Below are 22270 nucleotides of genomic sequence, written 5' to 3' on the forward strand. Positions count from 1 at the left end.
GGTATTAAGTGGTGGAATTAGAACAAAAGGCGCTCCACATTAAACGCAGAGCTTCAAAATACAAAAATGTCTAAAACGTATCGTTTTGGAAAGTTACATTGGGAAAAAAAAAATCCAGTCTGTAAAGCCCCCGTGCAGCTGGACGAATAATTGGCTCGTTGTCTTGAGTGACGTCTCGAGCAGCCAATAGGAAGCCAGCAACAGCCTCTCCAAGCGCTCTTTAAAAATCCCTGGTCCCAGCTCTCAGCAGCAAGCCGCTGTGGACTTGGAGACCAACACGCAACAAGACGCAGGACTTTTTGAGGGATAACCGAAGACTCGCTGGGACAACTACTGAAATTACACGGTAAAAACAACTTTTGAAATATTATATTCCTTTTTGCTCGCCTGACATGTAAAGAAAAATGTGTTAAAAAAACGGCAATGTTTTGCCAAGTTGAAAACATTCCTCATCTTTAAACGCTTACATTCCAAAGAGAAAATAAATTATAGACCATAACTATTACCAAGTACCATGTAAACATCATTTCAAAGTACGGCTCTATTAAAATGCTAAATCTTACTCCAAAATGTACCAAAGTCAGTATAATGGATCTATCAATTACAAATATTTGTTGTTTTATGTACGCAATGTAATCGTGATAAGGCCATGCAAAACAAACACGTGGTTTTGATTGGTTTTATTGACGCACGTGATTTCAGTCAATTCAGGAAATATGCAAATCGGCAATAATGCAACTTTATTTGAAATAAACCACAGTTAAAATGTAATGTTAATTACCCTAACGTATAATAAATATATACCTGTATGATAAATAAGTACATGTTAATATTAATATTATAAATGCAAATATAGGCCTATAATAGAGCAAAATGTAATAATACACTTTGTTCTCTTTGTCAAGAGAATAATCTAACCAGACATTGACATAATGCCCATATTTGTCTCCGCTTAACAAATGTTTCTAATAAGAGAATAAAAGGGGGATAAAAGGGGGTTCCTCGCCCTCGGTGACCCACCGTGACACGGCAAAGAGCAGACTGTCAGGCCCCGCAGGGCTGCTGGAGCAAATAACATTTTTCCTCATTTAGCGGGATGAAAGAGTTGCACTGTACATGCCAATTTACATAATGACGCTTTGATAATCGAAGCATTGAGCAGAGCCGCCAAGGAGGTCCCCGCGGTGCCTGCAGCACTCATGCAGCTTTACGAATGACAATAAGAACAGGAAGCATTCGTACTTTGTCCGCAGGTGGACACTACAAGCGGCCGTTAACTTGGTCATCGTTGCAAAACACAGTCGCTTAAAGTTCAAGTTGACATTTCAGGGGGACTCGAAGAAAAAAACGTAAAGTTCCTTTTTCCTGCGCATGTCAGCGTTGATGATAAATGGAGGGCCTCGCAGTCGAAACCTATTTGCACTTCCATTAGACGCGGAGCCAAATGGGGATCAACATGCATATTTTTACCCGCGGAGAAGCAATACATCTCAGCCAAAACGTTGCCCGGGGGCGATGGGATAAGAGGCCGCCAGAGAGGGGAAAGGAGGATGGAGGAGGGGTGCAGAGGGGGGGGGGCATTCAACTCAAATACTTGAGGGACTAAAGTAAATGTTTAGCGAAGCACCTTCTGTCCCGGCGAATTAAACTATTCCCCACTGCCCTCTGATCACATTCATCAGCCTCAGCAACCTCCTAATAGGCGGAGGATGGCCGCGCACGCACGCACGCACGCACACACACACACACACACACTTCAGCATAATACAAGTTTCAACTGTCGACTAAAAGTAACATTTCTAAACAATATAGTCCAAGATTGCCACTTGAAGGCCTTCCATAAAATGTCTCTTTTTATACAGGCGCATCTCCATAATCAGAATAATAATACATGCTGCAAAAGTTATTCGATTCAAGAGTTCCGTTCACACTGAGAGATCAATTAAAGATTGAGGACGTTTTGGCAGATTATTTTTTTTTGACAATTTTATGAGATACTGCATTTTTACTGCGTTTTTAAAATAATAAAAATAATTAAGAAATCAACTGGAATTTCATTGTTTTATCTAATTTACAATATAAATTAAATGAATGATAAATATGTATGCATGCAATGACTATGACAAATATATTGCATGGTTATGTGAAAAAAAAAAGATTATGGATTGTGTTTTCTCAATACCTAACAATAATTATATAATAACAACATTTAAATAATAATATGTATCTGTTCAGATATACCCTAAAAAATACAAAATATTCCAAAATTAGACTGTACAAAAATAAAATAACCTAATAAGACAGCAAATATTACAAACAGCTCTCTAACCTCAAACTCCAATGTCAATCATGAATGGGAATTATTATTACGGAAGTATTTATTATTATTAATTAATCTAAAATCAATGAATACATTATAGCCAAATTGAATGAAATAACATAATTGAGTCATTTTTATAAATGATTTTTTACTACGTATGACACATGCATAAAAAAACATAACTTTTTGATATCAGCGATAATAATAGTTATAGAGATGATAGTTCGAACCTCGGAGATGCCTCCTGCTGACTAATACATATCTAATCATGTCCTCAAGCGGTACATCTAAAACTGCCAAAATGGAGTTTGCAGCCGCGTGGAATATTGCGTGGAGGGTGGTTCTGTTCAAAAAGCATGACTGGATTAATAAGATTTAGATATGAAAAATAGCAGCAAATAAGGAGGCGTCACTTCAATGAATCACAGCCTGTTCAAAATAATCCAATTCGCTTTTTAAAAATCATTTTCCTTTCATTAATGCCTTGAAGTGTGAAAGCAATGTGGATTCGGCTTGTGGGATCAGAGTGAATACATTCATGAATAAGGCATCCGTCACGGTTCATTATGGGAACGAGTGGTAATTACCCCAATTAAAAGCCTTTTGTATAATTAATGGAATGAACCCAGCGATAATTGGATGTTAATGGATAACACGTTTATTGGGGTGCAAACATTAACACCCGTTGGCCTTGTCGGTGCATGGGCCGTCTGTCATCTGCTCATCAACAGTCAAAGACGGCAGGATGCAGCACTACGGGGTGAACGGATACTCCCTGCACGCCATGAACTCCCTCAGCGCCATGTACAACCTCCACCAGCAGGCGGCGCAACAGGCGCAGCACGCTCCGGACTACCGGCCCTCTGTGCATGCTCTCACGCTGGCAGAGAGACTGGCTGGTAATTGAGTACACAAACACTCACACGCACACGCACACGCACACGCACACACTTTGAAGGATTTGCAAATTTGTGGTTTTGCTAGTTTTTCTGACAGCTCATACGTGACACAGGTTAAAGTCCCACTGCGCACCACGCTGCAAGTGTCATAAAGAAAGAAATCAAGCCCTTCTAAGAACTGCTCACACCGCCCTTCAAATAAAACCTCCCATGTTTTCTCTTTCAACGGCTGTGCATTTCAAGACATCATCTTGGAGGCTCGATACGGCTCTCAGCACCGCAAACAGCGCCGGAGTCGCACGGCCTTCACCGCCCAGCAGCTGGAGGCTCTAGAGAAGACCTTCCAGAAGACCCACTATCCCGATGTGGTGATGCGGGAGCGACTGGCCATGTGCACCAACTTGCCAGAGGCTCGTGTGCAGGTAGGTCTGGTCTAAGAAGCCTTTCGAAGATCTGCAGATTAGCTCCTATCTTGATCTCATATCTCAGGCTCATCCTACAATTCGGTCTATCTGCCGCACCAATCAAACATTGAGCACTCACCAAAATGGCCCCTCGTCTGTCTCTCCTAGGTCTGGTTCAAGAACCGCAGGGCCAAGTTCCGTAAGAAGCAGCGCAGCCTCCAGAAGGAGCAGCTGCAGAAACAGAAGGAGCCAACCGGTGAAGGAGGATCTGAGAAGGAGGATCCCCCCGCCGCCACCGACGCCATCCTTCCCGACTCTCAGCTGCCCCCATCCTCCTCTTCCACATCTCTGGGAACAGATGGTCCCGTGGTCCGTCCGGTACCGCTTGACATGGAACTCAACGTCACGTCGGCCGAGCAGTCCGGCAGCGAGTCTGCCACAGAGGACAACGGCACGGATAAGGAGGAGGACAGCAAATGTCAGACAGAGGAGATGCAGAGCGAGAGAGCCGTGACGCCCGCAGACATTTCTTCTCCTTGCAAAAGACTCAGTCCTAAACCAGGTAGGAGGCCATCGCACGGAAATTAGCCTGATGAAAGTGTACTTTCATAGACTCTAATGTCTGCATATGCCTCGATATTTATTAGCGATGTCAGCGTCGCGAGACGATACCCGAGATTGTACAATAGAAAACTATTCAAAAAATGTCACACACAATCTGCACTACTAATATAATAATGAGTACATTACACTCTTCTGCACTCTGTGTGTATGCTACCGGCCCCGTCTCCATCCAGCGAAACAAACACACTATCCTTGTATGATATTGAGGCTGGAAAAATCAATGAATGTATTTATTAGCGTCCCAGTCCTAGCGACCACAAACTCTGAGAAATCTTGTCACGTTTTAAACTCCTAATATTCATACTTAAATAACATTATAGTACTGAGGTATCAAAAGTGTGGCTTTTTTTGCCTGCAAAAATGGACATATCTGCAGTAATTTTACAAGACTAAAGTAAAAATACTATGAAAAAAATTATGAGAATAATAAAAAAAATAATGTCACTTTATTCTCCTAAAGTCATAATTTTTATTTTAATTAAGTCATAATATGAGAAACAACCAAAACAACAAAGTTTGAATTTTTGAAAAATTTGGTTACAACACTATGAGAATAAAATCTAAATATTAGGAGAACAAAGTCATAATTCTGAGAAGAGAATATACAATATACAAGAAAGTTGAAATAGAAAACAAAAGAAATTAAAAAAACAAATTAAAAAAAAATGTCCGATTCGAGAGAAAAAAGTCGCAAAGAAATTCTGACAAAAAACTTAAAATAAAATATTAAAAGTCATAATATTATGAGAACCAAAACAAAATAAAGTGGTAATTTTTAAAATATTAGATTGGGGAAATCATGGGAATAAAGTCATAATATTACAGAAAGAACATGCATTATAAATATGGGGTGAAAAAGACAGATATTTCATGTGTGGCCCTTGCTATTGAAGAGTGTAAATAAATAATAGTACATTTGTACTGTAATGGTGTCTTCCTTGCCCAAACAGGCTTCACTGTGCTCATTTGTATCAGCATCAAAGCGTGCCTTAATGTTAATAGATAATAGATAATCGTAGATGACCACAACACATCAAACAGGGCAGCTGAAAATTGTCATTGATGTTGAGCTAAGTACTGGATTTCAACTTCGGTTGGTACCAGAAAAAACTGACAAAGTACTTCCTTGTGTCATGACTCACCTGTCAGTCAAGCGGTTCCTGGACAAACAGACTAAAACGCAATCAAAACACAAACTTGGCTACGTGACATTAAAAGCGATTTCCTTCTGTGCAGACTCACCCGGCGTCTCGCCGTCTGTCACCCCTCCTTCGTCGTCTAGCGGTGGTCTGGCCGCCGGAGGTCCGCTCTCCCAGAACCACTCCTACGCTTCCTCCCCTCTGAGCCTGTTCCGCCTGCAGGAGCAGTTCCGCCAGCACATGGCTGCCACTAACAACCTGGTGCACTACCCCGCTTTTGACCTCGCCGCCCCCTCGTCACTCCCATACCTGGGGATGAATGTCAACATGCCCCCCCATACGCCGCTGGGTACCCTGCCTTGCCAGTCGTACTACCAGTCGCTGTCCCATCACGCCCAGCAGGTGTGGAACAGCCCGCTGCTGCAGGCGTCTGCCGGGGGCGGCCTCAGCAGCCACAACAGCAAGACCACCAGCATCGAGAATCTGCGGCTGAGGGCCAAACAGCACGCCGCCTCGCTGGGACTGGACACCTTGTCTAACTGACAATCCCACCTGGATGGAGTAAAACATAATGCGACGTTTCCGAGGAGTGACGGACCCTTCATCCATTCTTGGTCACGTCACCGAGAGCTTGCTGACTTGCAGCATCTGCTTCAGACTTGACATGAAAGGAGGGAAAAAGAATAGAGGACGTCACAGAAAGTGAACATTCATTAAAAAAGGACAAAAGACTGGAAAAAAAAAAAAGACAATGACTAGTAATGTTTACAAGAAAAATGTGAATATGTGAGGCACTTTGTGAGGTATTGCAGTGAAGAAGCTTGTGAAAAACAATTGTATTGCAGTACTGGTTAACAGTTTAACAGGTTAACAATGGCGCCTGCTCACACACACAAGAGCATACACAGGCCGCTTTTCCTCAACAGCGTCATTAATAGCCACAAATTCACCCGTTGAACGGACGTCGCTTTGACTCGATAATGACAAAATGATTTCAGTGACTAAATTCTCAAAGCGTTTAATTAGATTTGGCCCCAGGCGGAGATGGGCGGGGGCAAATGTAATAATGAACATGCATATCATTGAGGATTGGCTTTTATCACTTCCAGGGGTAGTTACATTTAAGATGTCGAGTCACGTAGCGACATCACCGACTTGATCAATCCGGAAACTAAATAAAAACAGAGTCTCTGGAGGAAATGGTTACACTCACTGTTAGCACTTCTGATGTTGGCTGTTCATGTTGCTCGGATGGGGTAAATTGAAAAAAAAACAACAAATGAAAAAAAACATGCACATTATTTTAATAGGTGAAATATAAAATCTATCTATTAATGTTTACGGATAAGGTCATTGTAAAGTACTGTACTATGTTTTATTATTGATAATGAACTCTGATAAAAGTCCTTTTAGCTGTAAGATTGTACTTGCTCATCCCATCCTACTTCCATCCACTCCTCCTTGAGCCATCTTGGAACGGATCAAGACATTTACTGGTCCTGCTTTGGACTGCTGAGAATATTTCAGCCATTGTTGGGCCCCAAGTCATCCATGTTCTGCTGTCTCGGTTTTATTTCAGCTGAGGTTGTTGCTGCTGTTACTGTCTTTGTCCCCAACTTGGTCCTGTGCTAGATAGACTTAAAATGTGGTGGTGGTGGGGGCGGGGGTGTTGTTTCCTTTCCTCTGCCCAGACAGTGTTGACTTAGTGTTGTTGTAAAATATCCACCAATAAAAATACTGCTTGAAGATCTTTATACTTGAGACGTGTCTGCTGAGTGTTTCAATACACAAAGAGAGGAACATATTTGTTAAACATTATTTCTGCATAGTACGGTCGTCCCTCGCCACTTTGCGGAAATAAATCGATTCATAAATTATGCTGTGTTGTGGTTGAATATGGCACATTACTGCAGTATTTCACTGGTCTACAAGCAAAATCCGGTCCAAAATTAGTGAAACTTTTCTTAGTTTATGCAGAATAAGGCAAAAACTGTAGTTTATCAGAACATACAGTGTGTCTACAAGCAACTACAGTAAACCTCGGATATATCGGACTCGGATATATCGGAAATTCGCTCACAACGGACAGATAAACAAGAACCCATTTTTCTGTAATGCATTTCCAATAAAAATTCATTGCATATATCGGATTTTTTATAACGGATTTCGCCTATTTGGGACAAAATCTCCAGTCCCGTTCCAATGCATTTCCATGAAATTTCCCTGGCATATATCGGATGGCCGCATCGTGGCGCTCCGATTCGCCGAATCGTGACAGGCCGCTATACGACGTCATTTGCAGCGTTTGCAGCGTTGCCTGCGCGTCCAGGTACATTGGAAACATAGTCAAGGAAGTGCCTTTTTATAACGGATAAAATCCCATTTACGCATATACCGGATATAAATCCCATATATGCGTAAAACGGACATTTTCTGGTATACGCATATAACAGATTTCACTTATATCGGACAAAACCAGTGGGAACAATTGAATCCGATATATCCGAGGTTTACTGTAGTTCTATCCGAAAGTCTGTCTGCACATTCCTATACATTCATTTTAATATGGAGGTCTGGAATATGTAGAGTTTTGACATCAGAAATCTCTCTCTTGGAAGTGGACAAAATGCATGCATGTAGAGAAATTACATGAACGGTAGCGCTAAGTGACTTTGACATCAGAGTTTCTTGGACCCTACGAGGGAGATCACTATAAGCAGCTGGTGGCAAACCTCCTGAAGTCCTACAAAGCAATATGTCAATGATAATACACTTTTTGCATTCTGTGGGGAACTGTGGCACAATAATACCCTATAAAAACATGTGATACTGTTACTGTGGCTGTAACACATTCCGAGCTGAAACTCAACTCTGAACTCCCAGCATCACTTCCTGTCCACCACTTTCAACATTTATTGCAACACACACAAGCATGAGTCTTATTCATTCATTCATTCATTTTCTACCGCTTATCGTGGGGGTCCTGGAGCCTATCCCCGGCTGTCTTCGGGTGAGAGGCGGGGTACACCCAGGACTGGTCTCCAGCCAATCACAGGGCACATATAGACAAACAACCATTCACACTCACATTCATACCTATGGACAATTTGGAGTGGCTAATTAATCTAGCATGTTTTTGGAATGTGGGAGGAAACCAGAGTACTCGGAGAAAACTTAGATGCAAACTCCACACAGAAATGCCCCAGCGGTGAATCAAACCCAGGTCCCCTAGCTGTGTGGCCTGCGCGCTAACCACTCCACCACTATCTTATTTATATCTTATATCTTACTTATGACTAACATATTTGGTGTAAAGGTGACTATAGGACTGTAAATTCATGTCTAGAGGGCTCTAATAACAAAAACTGAACTCAGAAGGTGGTTTTCTATATGCTAACTATGAAAATATTCTATTTGCAAATAAGGAATCCTATATTTCACAGAAATTCACTTATCACTGCCAGGTCTCGAACCAATGAACCACAATAAAAGAGGTATTACTGTATATCCAAGTCAGAGCTTTTTTTTTTTTATTACAGAATACACCTGTTCAAAATTTCAAACATTAAAATTTCCAAGAATCTTAAGCAGCCTTTGTGAGAAAACACATGGAAATATGTTACATCTGAGGAGTGACAATAATGCTGTTAAGGGCTTGGGATAGGAAATCAATTATTCCACAGATGATTAAAAAAAAACACAAATAAAAATCTGAATGCAGAAGCAAAAAAAAGAGCAATATGATGTGTAAAATAAAAAGCTGCATGGAGACATAAGCCGTCCCCAATGAATAAGCAGGCCATTATCCTGAAGAATGGCGGCCCGGGGCGGTGATTATGCTGCTATTATATCTTTAACAGCATGGTTTGTCAAAACGCACAGACCCCCAGCCCTGCCGCTAAGCACACTCACACACACGCACACTCACACACACACAAAAGGGGGCATTTAAACAGCTTGTCCACCTCCAAGATGTGTCCTTGCTCTTCCCACGCAAACACATAAGAGTGCTCCGTTGAGCCTTTTCCTCCTGTTGTGTAAATAACAAATACATCTTCTTTGTTGCTTGAAGCAATTCTTAAGATGGCTATAAATTAACGCTACTAAGATAACAAGCTGAGAAGATTAGCAGAATTAATGTGGTTGTGACACATCACCCTGACCTTGTTGTGTTTCATTACACCACAACACGCGTGTTCTCCTCCAAGGGCGTCCTGATTGCACCTCTGGTACCATCACGTTTATATATGCAGCCAATGTGAATGTCCTTGTTATCCACAACCTGTCCAGGTACATAGCGGGATTTTCTCCCATGAGGCGTTATAGGCTTGTTAACATAACACAATACTGTTCTAGTATTCACACACACACACACACACACACACATTTCCCTCCCACCAAAACACACGCCTAAGGCTCGAACAGGGATTGTTAGATTGTACTGCTGCAGGGTCAAATGCCCTTGATGTTGGATCAGGTTGCTTTCATCTCTGGATTGTCAACACTACAGCCACTTGCAAACTGTTATGCAGCATTGGGTATACTGTACGTCAGGGGTGCTCACACTTTTTCAGCATGCGAGCTACTTTTAAAATGACCGAGTCAAAATGATCTACCCACTACAAAAATGCAAAACATCTATTTATTTTCAAATGTATTGAGGATTATTTGTACGTACAATGTATGTTGATGTACCTTACATAACCAAATGAGCCAATATTGCAAAACACACATAATTAACTATTAACATTTTTTGTAATTACCTGAGTTTACTTTGATGACTTGCACTGAATTGAACCAGCCAGGGATGCATAGTCCGGACAGTAGCTGCTGATAGCCAGCCTCAAGCACACTTCCAAATGTTTATCAGTCATGGATAATATCCGTATCACAATATCCGTATAATATTCCATATCCGTATGGAAGTGATATGTTTTTGCCTTTTTACTTGGTCCAGTTTTTGCCTTTTTACTTGGTCCAGCTCCTTCACTCATTTTAGTGACCATAAACTTTAGCGAGGGCTTTAAAATTTCTCAATTCGCCGACTAGCTTAGCACTTTGCATCGTTGTTTACGCATGAGCGGTGACCTAAAGGTCAAAATTCAGTTGTCATCTGATTGGTTGTCCTGTATGTCAATCAAGTAACGGGGATGGATGATAGGCTGACATCGTAAGTTCTGCTGCACTTAGAGACGTTGTTTGATTTGATTGGTCGCCCGAAGGGCAACATTCAGTTGTCATCTGAATGGCTGCCCTGTATATCAATCAAGTGACGGCATTGATGCTGGGATGATATTTTTTTAATGTCACGCCGCGATCGACCAGCGATCGACCAGTACCACCTCCGCGATCGACCGGTAGCTCGCGATCGACTTAATGAGCACCCCTGCTGTACGTAGTACATCTGTATATTCCAATGGAGAATCCATATCCAGTATTCCCTAGTTTATCAAGGTTAATTGGTTCCAGACCCGACTGTGATAGGTGAATTTAAGTAAAATTGCTTACTTATAAATGGAATATTTCACAGTTAGAACAAAGAAAACATGTTTTACGACCTTCTAAACTAGTTTTTTTTTAACAGTAGAGCCCTTGAACTACACCCCTGTAGTCCCCTTTACACTTGGATTACCCAGTATAGCAGACACAAGAATAAATAGGCCATTTAAGGCACACATACTTGGACTTGCGCTCGTATGTGTGGCTATAAATGTGTCCCCCAGGAGAGCAATGGGAACAATTAACAGTTGTTGAACTATTTTTATATTCAATTGAATTGGCAGAGTGAACTACTGTTATTTCAACTACAGTAAACCTCGGATATATCGGATTCAATTGTTCCCACTGGTTTTGTCCGATATAAGCGAAATCCGTTATATGCGTATACCGGAAAATGTCCGTTTTACGCATATATCGGATTTATATCCGGTATATGCGTAAATGGGATTTTATCCGTTATAAAAAGGCACTTCCTTGACTATGTTTCCAATGTACCTGGACGCGCCGGCAACGCTGCAAACGCTGCAAATGACGTCGTATAGCGGCCTGTCACGATTCGGCGAATCGGAGCGCCACCGGATGCGGCCATCCGATATATGCCAGGGGAAATTTAATGGAAATGCATTGGAACGGGACTGGAGATTTTGTCCGAAATAGGCGAAATCCGTTATAAAATTTTTTTATTGGAAATGCATTACAGAAAAATCGGTTCTTTTTTATCTGTCCGTTGTGAGCGAATTTCCGATATATCCGAGTCCGATATATCCGAGGTTTATTGTACAAGCTAGTTGAGATTGGATCTAAAGTGCCTCTGCTGCTTGGGGGATCTAATATACTCCTTTTTGGGCCTTTGTATTGAGTTCTGGACTCTTATAGAGCATCTACAAATGAGACCTGCACAGAAAGCTTTCTAGGTCTTCCAGACTCTGCACCTCTTCCTATAGTGTTTCCAAGGATTTCCTGCTTCCCACCCAAACCACCTGTGTAATTTTCTCCACCTCAAGCCCTCCTCTCGGCATGCCTCCCACCGAGCCCACTCTGCTGTGATTGGTCACACTTCCAAACGCTCCCGAGGACTTCTGGACAGCTGTTCATTTTGTTCGATTACTTACACAAAATAAACACAGACAATAATAAATTGTTATTTACACCTTGCTCCTTTGACTCTTCGTTACGAAAGGTGTCGGACTTCAGCAACATTCAAAGCTGATGACGTAGCCGTCTACACTGGTTACTAGGTGTCAGTAATGCTACTGTAATTGCCAAAACAATAGGCTTTTATTGCAGGTGTGAATAATCTCAGAACAGGCACAATGATTCCTAATCAATGAATCCCCAACACAGGCTAACGCACAGGCTACTTTTGTGGTCATAACCCACGACAAGTTGAAATTCAACTGTGAATCCGCCCGCATCACTTCCCGTCTGCCACTCACTCTGCTAATCAAGTGTAAAAGTGTCAAATGTTCATCCCCATTACAAGTAGAAGCATAAATTCTACATTTTTGACGCCACGTCCAGCACAACAGAAAAACAAAAGCACCACTAAAAGGTTTAAGGTTTTGCGAACAAGCCTCCCAGGCCCGCTGCTTTACTGCCACTCTCTCACAGTACCACACAGAACCCCCCAGAGCAAGCCTCCCCACACAAAAATCACAGTGTACCATTCAATCAGTGCCTCTCTCTGCCCCCTCTCCATGGTTCCCTTAAAGGTTTTAACCATGCCGAGAATGAAAAGTGCCAGCGTAAGAAACCTCGGCCAATTGAGGAGGTGACAAGGTCTGCCAGAAAATGATCCTAATCCTGTTTCCAGCATTCTTTTAGCCCACTGGCATGGCCATTTCGCAGCATATTCTCTGAGCTGTCAGGCCTGGGGAAATCCCTCTAATAGTGTGCATTGGCCAGATACACATCAAAGCTCTCCTGGAAAGCGCCAGCAGGAACTTGAAGGAGAGGAACAATCGGGCTTGCGGCTGCAAGGCCAAAACGTGCCTCTGAATAAACAACACCCAAGACGACACAACCAGCACTGACGGGACTTGGACTAACTCTTGCCTTAAAGATAGTACAGACAGCCATTAAAAACAACAGGTGTCTAAACGGCATCTCGGGCCACCCTCCATTAGTTCCACCTCATCTTCTGTTTTCTCCTTGTCCCCTTTTTCCTAAACACTGCGCCTGCGATCTTGCCCCTCCCGGGTAATCTTCTTAAGAGAGAAGAAAACCCCCATTCTGTCTCGCGCTAATCTGGTTGCAGCCTAAATTTACGGCTGCATTTCTAATGTGGGCCTCCGAAAAGAAGATAGGGTGCCCTCCAGGAAAGTTTGTAGCTACCATTGGCGGAGAGAAAATACTTCAAATGACACATTTGGTAGACAGAGTGTAAATCTTGGGAGTGGTTTTAAAAGTTCCATTGTGTTCCTAGATGTGTTCCAACATGCAAAAAATACTGCTTAACATCATTAAAACACAAGAAATTAAATTTATTTTTACTTTAAAGTCTCCTCTCCGGGATGCCGAGGGCACAGAAAAGGGTGTTGGTTGCATCTCTGGTTCAGAAGGCAGGGGATGCGGCTGGAGGGGCCAGCAGTGGCGGGCAAACCAATTTCCATTTTGTAAAAGTAGCTCTCTCTCAAGAAAAAAAAAACCCATTTATGATTTTTAATACAGTATATTCAGTAGTACATTTAAACATTAACATTTCACCTATGTGATTGGTATCGGTATCGATGATCAGGATTGGTGTCAGCAGCTTAAAACCCTGATCGGAACATCCCTACTTTTGAGGACATTCAAATCAAAGAAAATATACTGAAAATGTAATATAAAAAAAAAATATATATATATATATATACTGCGCATACACAACACTAATTATATAACACATGAAACCTTTTGTGTGGCAACATTACTATTTTTAAAAAAATCATCCAAGGTCCAGAAATGCTAAATGGACAAACACTTCCTCGACAATAAGATTATAAACGCCTGGAAAAGCACAATATCAGGTTTCTTTATATAATGACATTTACATGACCTTGATGTTTCCATTGATGTGTGGGCAAGGCCAGCAAAGCCTTCTCCGCTGGTCTAAAAGCACTCATCTACACTTAAACTTAAATTCTGGTATTTGTTCCATGAAAATGTATTGATTTATTCCCAATAGTCTATTATTTGAATTTGGTAGCATGTCTCTTGGCTGCACTGCTTCCAGTTTAGGTGTAAAGATTTATGTTGTCCAATCAGATTTCAGATTCTTTATGTTGCCATATTCTGCACATGGCCTTCACAATCACGAGTGTTGGCCCTTGTCACTTAAACACTATTAATAACGCAGCTGTTACACTAAACAATGATATTTCACATATACTAGCTGGCCTGCAATAATGGCAGCATGTTTCTGTCCTCTGATTGGTTCATCGCAGCAAATTGATAATAAAAGTTTTATTTCATGTCAAGGTTTTTACACCACTATTGATGCCGAATTGCTCCAAAGTTGTCTGAATCTAACCCCCAAACAGCTTAATAAACTTTATTTTAGTCATAAACTGATGAATATGGACACAAATGACTGTAATGATCTCATGCGTGCATTTGTACAATACTTTATGAGGGACAATGTGCAAGACTGTGAGTGTTTTGCATCTTTATTGACAAAAAGACATCATAGAAATTGTTTCTGCAGGCCTCCGAGAAACAGGGTTAAACCCGTGATATTCATCTTTTTAATACGCAGCACGCGTCTGTCTATGGCTGGCTTATACATGGAGACTAAACTGCACAGCGCCTCATTGGCCAATTCAATAAAGTCGAGACAGACCGAATAGAGCGCTAACTCATCTCTAACAGTCTGCCGTCTCCTGAGTGTTAAAACATGTAAATTTATGTAAGGGCCCCATAGGAAACACATATTTACAATATGTTTAGGTAATCACAAGAGATGTGAACAGGCACTCAAGGCCCTGGAGACGAAAGCAGTCAATACAAAAATAGTTTTTATGTGTCATTAATTCCCTCTGCATTGTCCAATACATCCCCCTTGTACCTCGGTAATACAGTAATCACTCACAATCGCCGAGATAATTATCTGCACTCATCTGTGGAATAAAAAAGCGGAGGGGCAAAAGCGGGCCAGACGTCCCATTTTAGCTCTCTGCTGCCTTTTTAATGTTCATCTGGGAGCAGCGTGGCCGTCCAATGTGGATGGGAGTCAGTGTGCTTGGAGCAGCTTAATGATAGTGGAGAGTGGATGACACTCTCGCTTGCCCTGCTCGTTAGAGACACACACTCACGCTTTTCTTTTTTTTTTTTTTTTACACACCTTTTTCATGCTACATTGACTGGCCGGGACAACATAAAGGGTCATCTATGATGTGATGGAAAAAGAAGCACCTCTCTGCCGCTCACATTTAGGGGGACATTTCACCTCTGAGTGATGCCAATGCAAAACAGAGGTGGAGCAGCACCGTAATGCACATATTGAGATGGTCAAATAAGCCAAGGCCTGCCTGCTCATTATAAAGTCCTGCTATGTGGCGCATTATTAGGCAAAGCTATCAAACCTGACCAATACCCGGCCCTCTTTGGGAAGCTGAAAGAGGGTGCTGGTGTATTTGGGAAGACATTTGTGATTTCTCAAGCTCAAAGCATTATCATGTGACACACAGCGGGAGGTAAAATATGATGGATTTATTGGCTTCATGGAAGATTTGGGATAGCTCATTTGTGGCCTCTGGTGGCCAAAGAATATACAAGGTCTACATGATTTTATAAATGAAACTCTTAAAATATTGCAGTTTACAAAACTGGTTTGCTCACAGTTTGCTTGGTTACTATTATTATTATTATTATTATTATTATTATTATTATTAAGAAATGAGGCTCATGAACCTGACACTGTGTTCAAGTGAAAGTTAAGCTTGAAATTGATATTTTCCACAAAAAAAACTAGTTTTCTGTCTTTTTAGTCAGGAACTGATATTTACCTGAAACTTACCCATGTTCTACTGTTCATTACTAAAGAAAGGTGAGCTGCAGATTCCAGCATTTTGTTAATATTGTGGTAAAACAACATATTGGCATTGTTTGGCTTGAAGTGAGCTATGAAAATAAATGAGAAGTAAAAGTAGCGCTCAGAAGAACAAAACCTTGGTGAAGCCTAATATAGCTAGATTTAAACATTTACACTGCATCTATGTGATCAGTATTGGTCCAGTATCTGTCCATTTCACTCGTGGATTATCGATATTGGCAGAATAAAATCCTGATCGGAACATCCCTAGTATGTAGTTATAGGTATTTTCACAGAAAAAAGCAATAGTTAGAAGGTTACTCATTCATAAATGTAATTGGTTACCTGGGAAGGTAATTGCTTTTTTTATTACCAACAATTGAGCTTGTGATTTGCAATTCTCCTTCAAAACGCTAGGGGACAATGTTTCCTACCACTAGCTATTTAGTTCCTGGTGTTTGGCATGAACCGTGATGAGTGATGCAACATACAGATAGTTGATATACTGTAGGTATCAGTATAAAAGAAGGCACAACATTTCACTATCAGCAACTCCGTTGTAATGTTTTAACTAATTAGGTTACCCATTGGACAACACTAACGGTGTTAGTAATGCTGTTAAAAACAAACAACAAATTTCCTCTAAAATGGACAATAAGGTTTTATTATTTTAGCAGTACACAGAAAGCTTGGGTTCCTCATGTGTACTCCTGAAAGTATGTAACTTACATGTACTGGGTTAAATGCACGAGTCAAAATGATTTCATCGAAGTGTATTCTTGACAATAAAATATTTGGAGTCTTATTTATACTCTAATTGAATGTTATCTGATTTGTGGCCATCCATCCACTTTAAACTGAGCTTGGCGAGCAAACGAGTACAGTCCAAAAAGTGAAAACCCAGCTACCAATAATTATGTCAGCCTCCTTAACTTGCACATATAAATGGGCCCAAAGTTAGCAGCTAAGTGTGGGACGACCAGCTCACCCAGGTGGAGGTCGGAAGCGAAGTGAAAGGTGTTCCTGAACATGTGTGTGAGTGGTCGCAGATCCACTACCTGCATGTGGATTCAATTTTGGAGAGGACAAAACAGAAATATCTGAAAATATTTGGTTTATAATCCCCATTTTCACTGATGTAATGTGTGTGTTGTTTCATACGGACCTGAAGCTGGATGCCGTGGTTCTCTTGGGCCAAGTAGATGGCTTGCTCAACAACGGCAACATTCTGGATGTGAGAAAGCGTACAGGTGGAGTAAACAATCTCACCGCCCGGAGTTGCTGCTACCACGCCCGCCCTGCAAGATGAAAGATGGTCTTGTGTCCGTCCGTCGCTGACATGACATCATAAAGTGTATTCACTGCTTACAGTAGTAATTCCAGCTGTAGCTGAGGCAGCCGTCGTCTTTCACCGGTTCTGCTCTTATTAAATATATTGTTGTCATCCTCCATGAGCGAATGTCGGTCTGTGGTACAAGGAACATCAACAAGGACCTAAACACAGAAAGAGAACAAATCGTATTTCAATGATGAGGCATACATGCAATGAAAGCATGACTCGTCTTACTCTGTCGAAAGTGTTCTGTTCTATTTCCCCCCACTTGGTGCCATCGAAGGAAGTGATGCGGAGCCTCTCGGGGCTTAAAAGCTGCTTGGGTACGTAGCTGTGGAGCACCTTTCTCAGTCGTAATGTCCGAGACACAGAGGCGTCGTTTAAACACAAAAAACCTTTGGAGAGCGCAGATAAATGCCGCATGGTTAACCTTATCCGCAAACATTTAGAAAGACAATCAGCACGAAGCAAACCTACAAGAATTTCAAATGAAAGTTGGTCAAAACACATTTCATTCATCGGGGAACTTTTGACAAAATACAGTGAAACATTTCGGGAGTCACAAAGCATAAATCATAAAACCCTGATGGGAGCACCCACCATTTCAAATACATACCAATTGCTTGGGTCTGGAGCAAAGCCAAGCTCTTTCCTCCTGGGGCAGCACAGAGGTCCAGCACATTGTGGCCCTCGTGAACATCCAGCGCAAGGCAAGGCAATACTGACGCAGCATCCATTAAGTAGTAGCGCAACAGCCCAGACATGTCTGGTCTTTTGGGGGGGAAGAGACAACTGGCACTTAGCAGATGTGGTGAGTAGAGAACGTCCTAAGGATCATTAACATAATCATACTAATCTCACCTCGCTGGCTTGAATCTTGTAATATCGCCTCTTGGAAAGACAAAGCACTTGATGTTAGGATTGAGATGTGGGGGTGATAACTGTTGCTCAACAACATCATCATCATCACATTTCTCCACTTTGCACTCTGAGACCTGACCTGCTTGTACTGGAGAAATGATGGAAAGATGCAGAGTCAATTGTACTGTATATTAACTTCATTAAATAACATATAGTAACACAAAACACACCACACTTGGCAATTTTAAGAGAAGCAATTTCAGTATGTCCTGCCCCACCTTCTCTGTCTGGATCGGTGATGAAATCTGTGCATCCTTGAGAGTGGAGGTCTTCTACAAAAGCGTCATTGCAGAAATGATTAACCAGAGCTCCATACTTTCTCTCGGAGAGCAGGGCAATTCGAGCCGATGGCCAGAGTTGCCCCAGCTGAGTGTTGTAGGTCACATCAAAATGCTGTTGAGCTAAACTGGTAGGAGGGTGCTTGGGTCGAGAAGCAGCCTGTAAAAAGTCAACAATATGTTAATTGCCATCGCAGTCTGGTGTCATACTACACCGCACCAACAAAATATGTTCTTCTATATCTACAAACACATCTTGCACAGACCATGTGACACTTTTCAGCTTATTCAAGGAATATGATTTATTCATTCATTCATTTTCTACCACGTATCCTCACTAGGGTGGCGGTGGTATGCTGGAGCCTATCCCAGCTGACTTTGGGCAAGAGGCGGGGTACACCCTGGACTGGTGGCCAGCCAATCACAGGGCACATATAGACAAACAACCATTCACACTCACATTCATACCTATGGACAATTTGGAGTCGTCAGTTAACCTAGCATGTTTTTGGAATGTGGGAGGCACGGTGAGAACAGGAAAATCAATTGTATAATATTAATGCCATTACATACATACCCATTTCTCTTTAACTCGATGTCTTCTAAACGTTAAACTCCTCAAATTCCTAATTTTTCGGATTAAAAGTGTGGCATCTAAACGAAGCGGCATGTTTCAGTCCGCCAATTTTCTCACCCCGGCATGGCTCAACGTCAGGAATTAAAAGTTCCGGATGACGGAAAACTGCTGGAGTAGGCGGGACTTTAAGGTGTACCAGTATACAATTGGACTACATTGATTTCAATCACACACTTTATCCAATAATATTGCTTTCACCCGGAAAACCTCCCAGACGCTTCCTGCGTGTGACCGACCTATCGCCCTCGACGGATATCTGCTCAGGAGGCACACTCGGGTTTGTGTCCGTTTTGGCGACAATTTCAGCGCAAATATGGTGTCGGAGAGAGAAATGCTCACTAACGGCGACCCTGAAGACGAGGTATATAAAAAGATCGTAATTATTTTTGCCGGTAGGATCATTCTTAGCCTGAGTTTGTGTTATTTGAAAACTTGCGCTGCAATGTTATGGGAGCTTTTACATTACCTGATGAGGAAATTGCCGATGAAATGTGTCTTATACATGTCCAACTGAGGGCGCTGGTAATATAGCGTAACGCTAACATGTGATTTCCATCGATTTTCACGGCAATTGTGCACTTAAAACAACATAGGACTACTTGTAACTCCCTCGGATGTGCAACGATCAGACAGCTACTAGTTCTTGTCTTTTACTGATCGATTTATTACAAAACCAACGTGAGAACTAAAAGGGTACAAAAGATACAAAATACAATAAATTACAGGTCATATAATACAAATATACAATCATTAATAAGGCTAATAACTAAACGACTGAAAAGAAAACAATACAAAACACATATACTGTACCTTAATGGCTGCACACATGCCTTAGGAGGGAATTAGAGAGAAGATTTTCAATCCTTTAGCACCTATTGGCCTTTGAGCTCTAATGGCAACAACTGATCTTAATTTCTATTGGTGTAACAATTAAACATGCACATGTGGAAACAACGATTCTACAGAAAATTAGGTCCGCCTTATTGACTTGTATACACCTCGGTAGGAACCAAAAATGAAAATAGGGAGATTGCAGATTACTTTTAACAGTATTAAAAGCGCTTTTTAACATGTATTTTATTTCCATCACTGGCTAGGGGGAGGATGCCCCTGAAGAGGAAGAGGAGGAAGAAGAGGAAGACCTGGTGGTAGGTTCCTTTATGCGTCTACAGGAGTGATTGTAAGGCAGAAATAGGTCAACTATACAAGAACCTTTATTGTAAGTAGTAGTATATGGTTTCAACCACTGCAAGTTTATTCTGTTTTTACACCTTTATGTCCCCTTCAGGACCCCCTAGAAACAATCCGAGCCAAGTGTGAGGAAACTGAACACTGTGTGCACTACAAGGAGCGTCTGGAGCTCTGCGAGGCCCGTGTGTCGTCCAGATCGAACACTGAAGAAGAGTGCACAGAAGAGCTGTTTGACTTCCTGCATGCACGTGACCACTGTGTAAGTGACCCACACATGCGCTACACAGGAGATATTTTCTGTGTGTTCTAATGTCTCTTTATTTTTTCCTTACAGGTAGCAAGCAAGCTGTTCCACAATGTCAAATAATCAGCCCGACCCGCAACTGCAGATGTGTGATTGACATGACTATAACTGTAAAATAAGTAGGAAGTGCCTGAAAGTTATTTCCCGATATTAATACAGTACGCTGTGTGGAGAAACCGAGCTGAACACACACCATCCTCACTATACATTGCTTTAAGGCAGGGGTGTCAAACTCATTTCGCATCGTGGGCCACATACGGCCTAGGGAGATGTCAAGTGGGCCGGACCATTAAAATTATACCATACTCTGCTATAAATAACCAAAATATCATGTCTTTCCTTTGTTTTGGTGTAAAGAAGCACATTAGGAACATTAGGAAAATATTGAAATTTAATGAACTATCCTTTTACAAAACATTTCATGAAACACCTCATATTTCCTTAGATAAATGTGCAATTTACTTTCATCATTCACAAATATGCATTGAAAATTTGTTCACAAAGGTAGGTTGTCCCAAACATGCACAAAATTTTAGCAGCCAGGGCTGTTAATTTGGGGTACCCTGGTAGTTTTTCGCTGTGATGAGTCTCGTAGTGGCGTCGAATATTATATTCCTTCAATACCGAAACTTTTTGCAAACACACCATTTATCTCTGTAAATAAATAGGACGTGGTCCATTTTTCTTTGAAAATTCTACACTCCTTATCTACTTTTCTCCGTTTGGATAACGACATTTTGGCTCATGAGGGTGTAGCGGAGAGGTAGAGACCAAGGTATTAACAACGTCGTAACAAGCAGCAGATGGCGCATTGATACCGTCTGCTGTTTTCAGTCTGTCTCAGTGATGCGGCTTGTCTTCTACTCTGATGGAAAGAGTGCGCCCATTAGCGGATAATCCATGAATTGCAGCGAATTAAAAATATTAATTCCATGTCTTTTATGCATTTTTTCCACTTTCAAATTATCCTGCGGGCCTGATCGAACCTCCTTGGGGGCCGGTTCCGGCCCGCGGGCCGTATGTTTGACACCCCTGCTTTAAGGGAATGAGCCAGTTGGTACATAATCAATTCCTGCTGGTACAGAAAAACTCAGGTTCAGACTTTTAATGTGTGGTCAGTTCATATAAATAAATATATATAACATGCTTTGTTAATGCAGGGTCGTGGATTTTACCCCTTGACCTCGAAATAAACATTTTCTTACCAGTTTAATACCGTCATTACTCAGCAAGATTATATAAACATTTTACAAAATGGCAACTAACAAAACTTAAACTCAAGCCTTCTGGCAATATGCCACACGGCGACCGAGTGGTTAGCATGTTGGCCACACAGATGATCGGGAAGGCCTGGGTTCAAATCTCCACTTGGACATCTGTGTACTTTGCGTGTTCCGCCCGTGCATGCGTGGGTTTTCTCCGGGTACTCCGGTTTCCTCCCACATTCCAAAAACATGCTAGGTTAATTGGCCACTCCAAATCGTCCATAGGTATGAATGTGAGTGGGAATGGTTGTTTATATCATTGGCTGGTGACCCCGCCTCTCGCACAAATACAGCTGGGATGGGCTCCAGCATACCTGCAACCCTAGTGAGGATTTTGGATGAGTCATTGCTGCTCTCTTGGGGCCACTTCTGGGACGTTTCACCATTGTTACATGTTTTTGCCATTTGTGGATAATGGCTCTCATTCCCAAAGCTTTAGAAATGG

The 22270-nt window shown here is 41.7% G+C and overlaps 3 protein-coding genes across 5 annotated transcripts; 2 read left to right on the top strand and 1 right to left on the bottom strand.

Annotated features, from left to right (window-relative positions):
- Positions 1-221: 221 nt before the first annotated feature.
- dmbx1a (diencephalon/mesencephalon homeobox 1a) lies at positions 222-7323 on the top strand. Of its 2 annotated transcripts, none has more exons than XM_058065985.1 (5): positions 222-346; positions 3052-3219; positions 3463-3641; positions 3792-4185; positions 5484-7323. In XM_058065985.1, exons 2-5 carry the CDS (start codon positions 3066-3068, stop codon positions 5927-5929), a joined length of 1173 nt encoding a protein of 390 aa, XP_057921968.1. In that variant the 5' UTR covers positions 222-346; positions 3052-3065; the 3' UTR covers positions 5930-7323. The 2 variants fall into 2 exon arrangements, with proteins under 2 accessions (XP_057921968.1, XP_057921967.1); XM_058065984.1 differs by having other exon boundaries at positions 3052-3218; positions 3447-3641.
- Positions 7324-11676: 4353 nt separating this feature from the next.
- Positions 11677-20001, bottom strand: nsun4 (NOP2/Sun RNA methyltransferase 4). Of its 2 annotated transcripts, none has more exons than XM_058065988.1 (8): positions 19876-20001; positions 18369-18588; positions 18091-18238; positions 17846-18000; positions 17464-17624; positions 17266-17390; positions 17062-17194; positions 11677-16954 (listed from the first exon to the last, which is right to left on the bottom strand). In XM_058065988.1, exons 1-8 carry the CDS (start codon positions 19891-19893, stop codon positions 16811-16813), a joined length of 1104 nt encoding a protein of 367 aa, XP_057921971.1. In that variant the 5' UTR covers positions 19894-20001; the 3' UTR covers positions 11677-16810. The 2 variants fall into 2 exon arrangements, with proteins under 2 accessions (XP_057921971.1, XP_057921969.1); XM_058065986.1 differs by lacking the exon at positions 19876-20001 and adding an exon at positions 19006-19165.
- LOC131124970 (cytochrome b-c1 complex subunit 6, mitochondrial-like) lies at positions 19145-21767 on the top strand. The gene is made up of 5 exons (XM_058066000.1): positions 19145-19195; positions 19280-19426; positions 20163-20213; positions 20354-20515; positions 20591-21767. The coding sequence occupies exons 1-5, from the start codon at positions 19160-19162 to the stop codon at positions 20621-20623; spliced, it is 429 nt and encodes a 142-aa protein (XP_057921983.1). The 5' UTR covers positions 19145-19159; the 3' UTR covers positions 20624-21767.
- The last annotated feature ends 503 nt before the right edge of the window (positions 21768-22270 follow it).

The sequence above is a fragment of the Doryrhamphus excisus genome, chromosome 3, assembly GCF_030265055.1.
Source record: "Doryrhamphus excisus isolate RoL2022-K1 chromosome 3, RoL_Dexc_1.0, whole genome shotgun sequence".
NCBI classification, from domain to species: domain Eukaryota; kingdom Metazoa; phylum Chordata; class Actinopteri; order Syngnathiformes; family Syngnathidae; genus Doryrhamphus; species Doryrhamphus excisus.